At 44.6% G+C, this 8,480-nt stretch overlaps 1 protein-coding gene across 3 annotated transcripts; it reads left to right on the top strand.

The window, feature by feature from the left end:
• Positions 1-411: 411 nt before the first annotated feature.
• LOC138600634 (carboxypeptidase Z-like) lies at positions 412-7,843 on the top strand. 3 transcript variants are annotated; one of them, XM_069672097.1, is made up of 9 exons: positions 412-517; positions 2,108-2,320; positions 2,585-2,781; positions 3,379-3,540; positions 3,666-3,824; positions 3,963-4,098; positions 4,259-4,398; positions 4,495-4,594; positions 5,688-7,843. In XM_069672097.1, exons 1-9 carry the CDS (start codon positions 427-429, stop codon positions 6,050-6,052), a joined length of 1,563 nt encoding a protein of 520 aa, XP_069528198.1. In that variant the 5' UTR covers positions 412-426; the 3' UTR covers positions 6,053-7,843. The 3 variants fall into 3 exon arrangements, with proteins under 3 accessions (XP_069528198.1, XP_069528195.1, XP_069528197.1); XM_069672094.1 differs by having other exon boundaries at positions 412-511; positions 2,093-2,320; positions 2,585-2,814; positions 3,373-3,540; XM_069672096.1 differs by having other exon boundaries at positions 412-511; positions 2,093-2,320; positions 2,585-2,814.
• The last annotated feature ends 637 nt before the right edge of the window (positions 7,844-8,480 follow it).

Consider the following 8,480-nt stretch of genomic DNA (forward strand, 5'->3'; position numbering starts at 1 on the left):
GAGATAATAGAAATATTTGGCGCCACATGGCTTCTAATTAAACATGTGACAGATTGAGATACATGCCTCGACCTTTCAAAATAAGATTGATAAAGATAGATCGAGTTATCCTGAATTTCTTTCTTTTCCATCTCAGCCAAATGCACAGATGTCTTCCTCTCCTACTGCGAAGACATGCCCTACACTCAAACCATCTTCCCGAACATCCTCGGCCACAAGACCCGCGACGACGCCGAGGCCGGGGTCGAGTACCTCCTCATGAGCGTGGCGGAGTCCCTGCTCGGGGGAGAATGCAACCCTGAGATCCGCATGCTCGGCTGCTCCGTGCTGGCTCCGCGCTGCGAGAAGGCAAAGGTGATGAAGCCGTGTCGCACCACCTGTGAGGAGGTGCGTAAGAAGTGCAGCTACGCTTTCGAGGCGATAGAGATGGCCTGGCCCTACTTCCTGGACTGCGATCGCTTCTTTGTCAGTGAGCAGGAGGAATGTTATGACCCGCTGGAGGGCCTCAAAGGTGAGAGTTAGGCCCACTATCGTTTGTATTTTGACCTTTAAGCTGACCTAATTTTGTGCCTATGACTTATTGTATCATATTTTGTTCCCATCTGCATTTCTTTTTGCATTTTTCAGTCAGCATCTGGTTTGCACACATGTGGCTCACCTCAAATTACGAGTCTGACTGGACCGCCTTATTTTGCCACATAAACCCACGTTTTCACTAAGTCCTGTGGCCTGTAGCAGCCCATCCTTTTAATGCACCACGGGAAGGCGAACGTTGTCTAACAGCATTCTTTAAAAACTCTCCTGAATGCTTCGACAAGGCAGACAGAGAAACTGCTGCCAGTCATGAGAGATCATGTGTGAGCCATATGAGAGCACGAACAGACAAACTGCAGGACAGAGGGACCCAGCATTAGAAACCTAAAAGTCGTGCAGTAGTTCACAGTGTGTACATGCCCATAAAAGCTTAAAGTGAACCAATGAAACAAACTTAACTGCACAAATGTGTCAAAGTGTTCTGCTTTTTATTGCAGTGCAAAGCGTCTCTGCGATGTAGAATGTGGTTCAGATGTTTGGCAGCAGGTGAACCTGTGTAATTATTCCCATCTTCATATTAACTTCAAACTGATGTTCCGGTTTTATGAATCACTGCAGCAATAAGCAGATTGAAAGACATATTTTTGCAACAGTATTAAGTAAAGCTAAAACCAGAGCTAATAGTCGACCTTTGTTCACCAGCAATAATACTTTGATTCATGCTTTATGTTGATGTGTAGCTTAAGCAACCATGTGCTAAAACATTCATTATACAACAGTTAGTTCTGACCGAGTAATCTGATTGGATAAGAGGCATTCCATGAGTGCTGATATAGAGTATAACAGCACTGGGTGTTCTGACTGTTAGTTAACATCACAGCAGAGCGTGTGTGTCTACAGTGATCAAGCTGGTGCCTCTGAATCACACAGCAGACTCTGATTTCACTGTTGATGATGAATTAAAACAAACAGATAAATGTACATGATGAAAAACAGCTGATGTGTGGTCACCTGGAGACACAGAGGGCAGGAGAATGTTTGGGTTGCTTGGCAACAACAGTTTGAGTTAAGTTGCGGAGCTAGTTGAGTTGGTGGAGCAAATAATAATCTGTTGTTGATTGATTTCCGAATTTCCCCCCTGGGATCAATAAAGGACTATCTTATCTTGTTACTGTTTACAAAAATTGGCCGCTTTCACTCTTGCGTCTGCAGCTTTAGCTTTACAAAGTTGAGGTGACAGTTTTGACAGATACAATGTTCTCGCTTATTTGAGTCTGGCAGCGGGAAGGTTTCATGTTCCATGTGGTTCTGCAGCTATTATTGGTTCCTGCTTAGTGTGAACACAAGAATAAAGGCAGACATCAGCTGTTTCACAAGTTTAATGTGTCAGCTGAAAAATGCACGTTCAGCTCATCAGGCCTGTATCTCTTCAGACATCCTATTTATAGCCTGGCAGCCCTGCAAGAATAGAAAGAGAGACTTTTGTTTGATCTTAAATGTGGTCAGTCACTGCTAGAGCGACCTATCAAAGCTGATAAGACAATGTCATTCTTTACAGCACAGGACGATTTAGAGGACTATGACGGCATGGAAATGCTTCCTGCAGAGGAGCCCGCCACCACGATAAAGTTCTCCCATCACTCCAACGCTCAGATGTTCAGCATCCTGAAGAAGACCGAGGATCAATGCTCTGACATAGCGAGAACCTACAGCATCGGACGCAGCATGGAGGGCCGCGAGCTGCTCGTGATCGAGTTCTCCAGCAACCCCGGCGAACACGAGCTGCGTGAGTAAATCATGTCGAAGTCTGCGCAGATATTTATAGAAATAATTTATTCATGCAGCTCCTTTCAAAATAAGAGTTGGAGGGAGGAGACAGAAGGATGAAGACAGCACGTAGACAGAAAATTAAACGGGACCTAGATGTGAACCTTGGGGTACACCGCAGGGGATGTGACTAGTGGCAGAAGAGAGGCTGCTGTACATAGTCTGCTTCTGTTTTCATTATGACTGACTTGAGACAAGTTACTGTAAATGTGACCCTCCACAGTCGAGCCAGAGGTCAAGTACATCGGCAACATGCACGGCAATGAAGTCCTGGGCCGCCAGCTGCTGATCTACCTGGCTCAGTACCTCTGCTCAGAGTATCTGCTGGGAAACGAGCGCATCCAGACCCTCATCAACACCACCCGCATCCACATCCTGCCCTCCATGAACCCTGACGGATACGAGGTGGCGGTGACTGGAGTCCAGGATAATGCTGATGTGGATGAAGAGGAGGTGAGTAGTCTACACTTACATATTGTTTATTTTATTACAATTTTATTGTTTTGTAATACATTAGGATAAATAGATGACACGTAATCTCGCTCTATGCATCCAGCGTGGTTTCCTTCGTCTTCCTTTAGAACTAAAAGACATTGTGGATGATGCCCCGGGCTGTTATACATGGACATAGACAGTCCATGACAGTCCAGTGGGTAGAGCAGGCGCCCCATGCATAGAGGCTACAGTCCTCGATGCAGCGGCAGTCGGTTTGACTCCTATCCTTGGCCCTTTCCTGCATGTCATCCACAACTCTCTTCCCAGTACTTCCTGTCTATCTTCAGCTTTACTATCAATAAAGGCAAAAAGTACCAAAAAAATATTCTTTAAAAAAACAGCAGCATCATCGCTGTAACAATCGCAAACTACCTGTTATCTAAAGAATGCATGTATCTCATCTCTGTCTTCAACACACCTGTCAGACAGTCTGCAGAGGTTCAGTCAGTCTTTCGGACCCTTTTTGAAACCTGATATGCATTAAAACAACGAATGAACCGTCTAATTTCCTGAAAGTTACAGGCTCACAGGTACGACTCGTTGAACATCGGCAGAAACAACGCTCAGAACGTCGACCTGAACAGAAACTTTCCCGATCTGACGTCGATCGTTTACAGCCGCCGCCGACAGAAGGGCTACCGCACCGACCACATCCCCATCCCAGACTATTACTGGTTTGGTAAGGTACAGTGTGAATCCTTCTCCATATGTGTCGTGTCAGTCTAATAATAGTTTACAGAATAATGGTTGATATGCTGAGAAGCCTCTCATTTTTAACTGAGTAAACAAGTGTAAATTCTGCATCGCAGGTCGCAGCGGAGACCTACGCCGTGATGAAGTGGATCCGCTCCATCCCGTTTGTGCTCTCCGCTAACTTCCACGGCGGGGACCTGGTGGTGTCTTACCCCTACGACCTGTCCAAACACCCGCTGGAGCACAACATGTTCTCCCCGACACAGGACGAGCAGGTGAACCAGCATCCAGGAGAGACAAACGATGAGTCAAACTTCCTGTATCCAAAAAACAAAAGAAGAAAAAATCTTTTAGTCTCAGCTTTAATGAACTAAAGGTACAGATTAAATAACCCTCAGGCTTTTATTTTGTAGGTTTTCAAGCTCCTTGCAAAAACGTATGCAACCACCCATGAAAGAATGGCCAATGAAAACGCCCGCTGTGGACCGTCCAGCAGTCACAGTCAGAGGGGAATCGTCAATGGAGCTCAGTGGTCCAACATCGCAGGCAGTGAGTACAATAACATGTAATGTCTGCTGGGGCCACCAGAGGGCGCCGTTAGACAAGGTATTATAGACTATCAGGGAAGCAGTGAGGGGTTATAGGGGAAAGGTCAACGCGGTTTCTCGTGGAATTCTGGGTAAAGGAGTTTGTTTTTGTCCCCGCTCAGGCATGCAGGACTTCAACTACCTTCACACCAACTGCTTCGAGGTGACGGTGGAGCTCGGCTGCGACAGATTCCCCCCCGAAGAAGAGCTGTTTATCGGCTGGCATGAAAACCACGAGGCTTTACTCTCATTCATGGAAGCAGTGAGAACGTGATCATGATTCTGTTCGGCTGTGTTTGGTGACGGTGCGTCCTCTGTCGTTAAATCTGTGTTTCACGTGTCTGTGGTTGTTCGTCAGGCCCATCGAGGAATCAAAGGCCTCGTAAAAGACGAGGAGGGAAACGTGATCAAAGGCGCTCGAGTATCAGTGCGAGGGATCCAGCATGACGTCACCACAGGTAGTAACCATCAGCAGCTAACAACATGCAGCATTACAGTGATTTAAGTTTTAATTTCTAGTCCTTACGTCCGAGTTCTTGTGGCCAACAGCACGTTTTATTGTGTTCAGGGGAACTCCGGACAGCAGGACAGATAGTTTGGATATTACTCAGCCGTCTCCAGTTTAGACCAGCTGATAGTTTGTACGTGACCTTCTCCACTTCACTTAAACCAGCCGCTTGTGACTCGACAAGCTGAGTCGCTGGTGACGCCATCAGCCTTAAAGCTGCTATGACTTCAGGGGTTATTACTCAGTCTGTAGGGACTTGGCGTGGGAACCGGAGGGTGGCCGGTTCAAGTCCCAGTACGGACCAGGCATGGAGATTTGGAGCTGGAGAGGTGCCGTGTCATTTCCTGGGCCCTGTCGAGGCAACAGCTCGGGGCGCGTGTCAATGTGCAGCCCCCTCACTCTGACATCGCTGCATTAATGCCTCTCCATGTGGGCCTGTTTGTGCATGTGTGTATTTCTGTTTGTAATAACAGAGTGAAAACATTAAACTTCCCTTTGGGGATTAATGAAGTGTATTTTCTTCTTCTTCTACTTTCATTTTGACCACCACATTCTTTATTCATATTTACCACTCTGCAGAAATCAAAGGGCCTTCGTTATGTACGATTAGAAACTCAGATTGTTCTGAAAGATCAATTTCACTGATTTTCCACACCTTTTTTTTATAGATAATTTTTCGGGCCTTTTTTCCACTTCATGTAGAGAGAGGGCCGTGAATAGTGTTGGAAACAGAGGAAGAGAGAGTGGGGATGACACGCGGCAAAGGGCCGAGGGTGGGAGTCAACCCTCGGGCCGCTGCGCCGCAGACCATGGCCTCTGCACAAGGGACGTGCGATTTAACCGCTAAACCGGCGCCCTTCCACACAGATCCACACACTGTTTTTACCTGACCTGAAAACTCGCACGTTGTAAACATGCATCCCTTATGACATAAATGCAGCTTTAGGAGCTCCTCGTCCCCACTTTGTAAGACTGATAATGAGTGACACTAAAATTGGTGAACTGCCACTTTAAAAATCTCATTCTCTTTCTCCCTTCTCCAGCTGAGAACGGAGACTACTGGCGCCTCCTCATCCCGGGCATCCACATCGTCTCGGCCTCCGCTCCGGGCTTCAACCGCTCCTTAAAGAAGGTCTACCTCCCTCACCACATGACCACAGCGGGCCGCGTGGACTTTGTGCTGCAGAAAGCTGCGCCAGAGCCCGACATGCAGGAGGAGGAATACACCATCCCCTCCATGGGCTCCTACGACCGCTTCGACCCCTTTAACCAGTACGAGCGCTACACCCTGATGGCCGACATGAGCCTGATCCCGAACCGAGAGGAGCGGGCGGAGAAGCCCTGGTGGTGGAACTACTTTGCGCTGCAGGGAGGCCCTCCGCCCACATGGCTGCTCAAACGCATTTAGAGCTTTTATTGTGGAGAGCAGAAGGAGAGTCTGCAGTATGCACTCACACACACACACACACACACACACACACACACACCAAGCTATAGTATAATATATAATGAATGTGCTGCTTCTGATTGGTGTTAGAGCGCAGGGAGGTTTTAAGCTAGCTGGCTGGCCTTTATGTTAGCTTTCACGCTTTTACCTACAAAGTTATAAAATAATGTGCGCACCTTGCGAGCTGTTTCCATGGCAATTACACAACTTCAATAATATACATGCTAAACACAATTTTGTTAAACACCTTTACGATAATTTTCCAGCAGTAATAAAGATATACATGTTGGAACAATGGATTAATAGATTTATTATTAGGTAATGACACCCTGTGGCCACTAGGGGGCAGACTGAATCAACTTCTGGCCCTGGTTAACTGCAAACCATGGAGTCTGGTTGTTTTCATCACACAGTGCACAATTAGCAGAAATACTTGTGTGCAGGTTTTCCTTTATGCTGAGTCAGATATGTAAGAGTAAAAGGCTTTTATTTTGAAATTCCCAGCTCTCATTAGCTGCCATGAATCTTTTTTAAACGCCGATAAACAGGCAAAGAGTTCACTGTGAGTCAAGTTTGACCTATTTACTAAAATTATAATAAACAGTTTTTATAAAGTAGTTAAAAATCATTATTTACTGGGAGCCAATAAGCTGTGAACAGTCCCACCAAAGACGGACTGGTCCTGCTCCCTTTTCTTTTATAGACACTTAAAGAAGTAAAGGCCAGTTTTGCCCACAAAGGTCGAGCAACAGTTTAAAAGAGTCTTTTTATAAACTCTCTGTAAACGGAAACAGGATCCCGTTACGACCTGATTACTCCCGAACAGCCACTAAAAACTTCTGTCACTTTATAATTACACATCCAGCTCCCACGCAACCGAGCAGGAAGCATGTTTTGTCAACTTAAAGCTAATTTCTGTTTGTGTATATTTCCTACTGTCGCATTAACAGGGGCGGTAATCTGTGCCTTTAATACTTCCTGCTTTGGAGAGAACATCCAGCGTGTTTGGGCTTGTAGAAGAACCTATAATACTCGACATCTATACAATAATGGCAGACAGGGAAGGAACAAAGTGCATAAACACAAGGATATAAGTCATGTTAGGAAGGTAGATTAGGGATTTTGTGAGCTGAGGGAGGGAGAAAGCTAGGAGCTAAGAGTTAGAATGACAAAAAGATGCAAACAAACTAGAGGAACTACTTTTAAATGAAGAGCTGCGGTTTATTTATCCTATTTAGATTTAAAAAGCACCGCAACAACTTAAATGTCCCCTTAATAAAGCACCAATCGCACCCAACAATAAAGCACTTCAAAATACAGAGTGGAAGAGCATTGGCAGCCCCGGGGTCCGCTCGCTGTAGTACCAAACCCCATAAACAAAACAGCCTTTTTTTGTGTAAGGTCACGAAAGCAGCATGGGAAAATCAAATAACAGCCAGCGTAAAGGTCGAGGAATACTCGTACGTCGTCGCAGAGAAAGTCTGCTTAGTGAGCGAGTTGACCCATGACAAGTGTGTGAAGAAAATACCAACCGGGCTTCTCAGGGGATTTATACAACACAAACACATGATGTGGCATCAAAGTCAGTGAAGCAAACAGCAGAGGAGAGAGAGAGAGCTCTGTACTGTATAAAACGTTATCCCTCTGTGTTTACAGCGTTCTGTCAGATGGCATCAAATATTTGCTGTTTTTCATCATATCTTAATGTCAATGTAACGTTATACTGCTCGACTTGTAATAAACTGGTGTTGCTGGGAGTCTGACCTCCCTAATAGTAGTCACTGTAATCATTCATTCTTAATGGATTAATCTACAACAAGTGTCCTTATCATAATTTCCCGGAGCCCAAACTGACGTGTGAAAATGTATTTAAGAAGTCAAAAACTAAAACTTTGTAAATGACAAAGAAAAGCAGAAAATCTTCACAATTAAGAAGCTGGAGACAGAAAATGTTGTTTTTTTTTCCAAAACAATTTTACTGAATTTTTTCATAGTAACATTTATAATAATGTAGAGAGTTAAATTCCACATCCCCCCCAGATCACACAACATCACCCCAACACACCGACCGAAACCATCCTTGAGTCTACAATGAAAATTATATTAGTTATAATACAAGTAAACTGAACTCAATACAAATAACTTACATACATACATAAGATTAAACAGCCATTGGTGAAATGAGCATTAGCATTATGTAACACAATTATAGATAAGAGATGTGAGGAATAAAGAAATACATTAGTACACATGTAGGACACAACAACATTAGGCCGACAATCAAAGTGACTAAAAATTATTGAATGAAATAAAATTTAAAAAAGAAAACATTTTAAAAAGGAAAAAAAAAAAACATTAAAAAAAAAAAAAATTAAAAAAGGAAAAACAT

Source organism: Semicossyphus pulcher, unplaced genomic scaffold, assembly GCF_022749685.1.
Source record: "Semicossyphus pulcher isolate SPU_LCO1_2020_fin unplaced genomic scaffold, fSemPul1.0.p SCAF_21, whole genome shotgun sequence".
In the NCBI taxonomy this organism is placed as follows: Eukaryota; Metazoa; Chordata; class Actinopteri; order Labriformes; family Labridae; genus Semicossyphus; species Semicossyphus pulcher.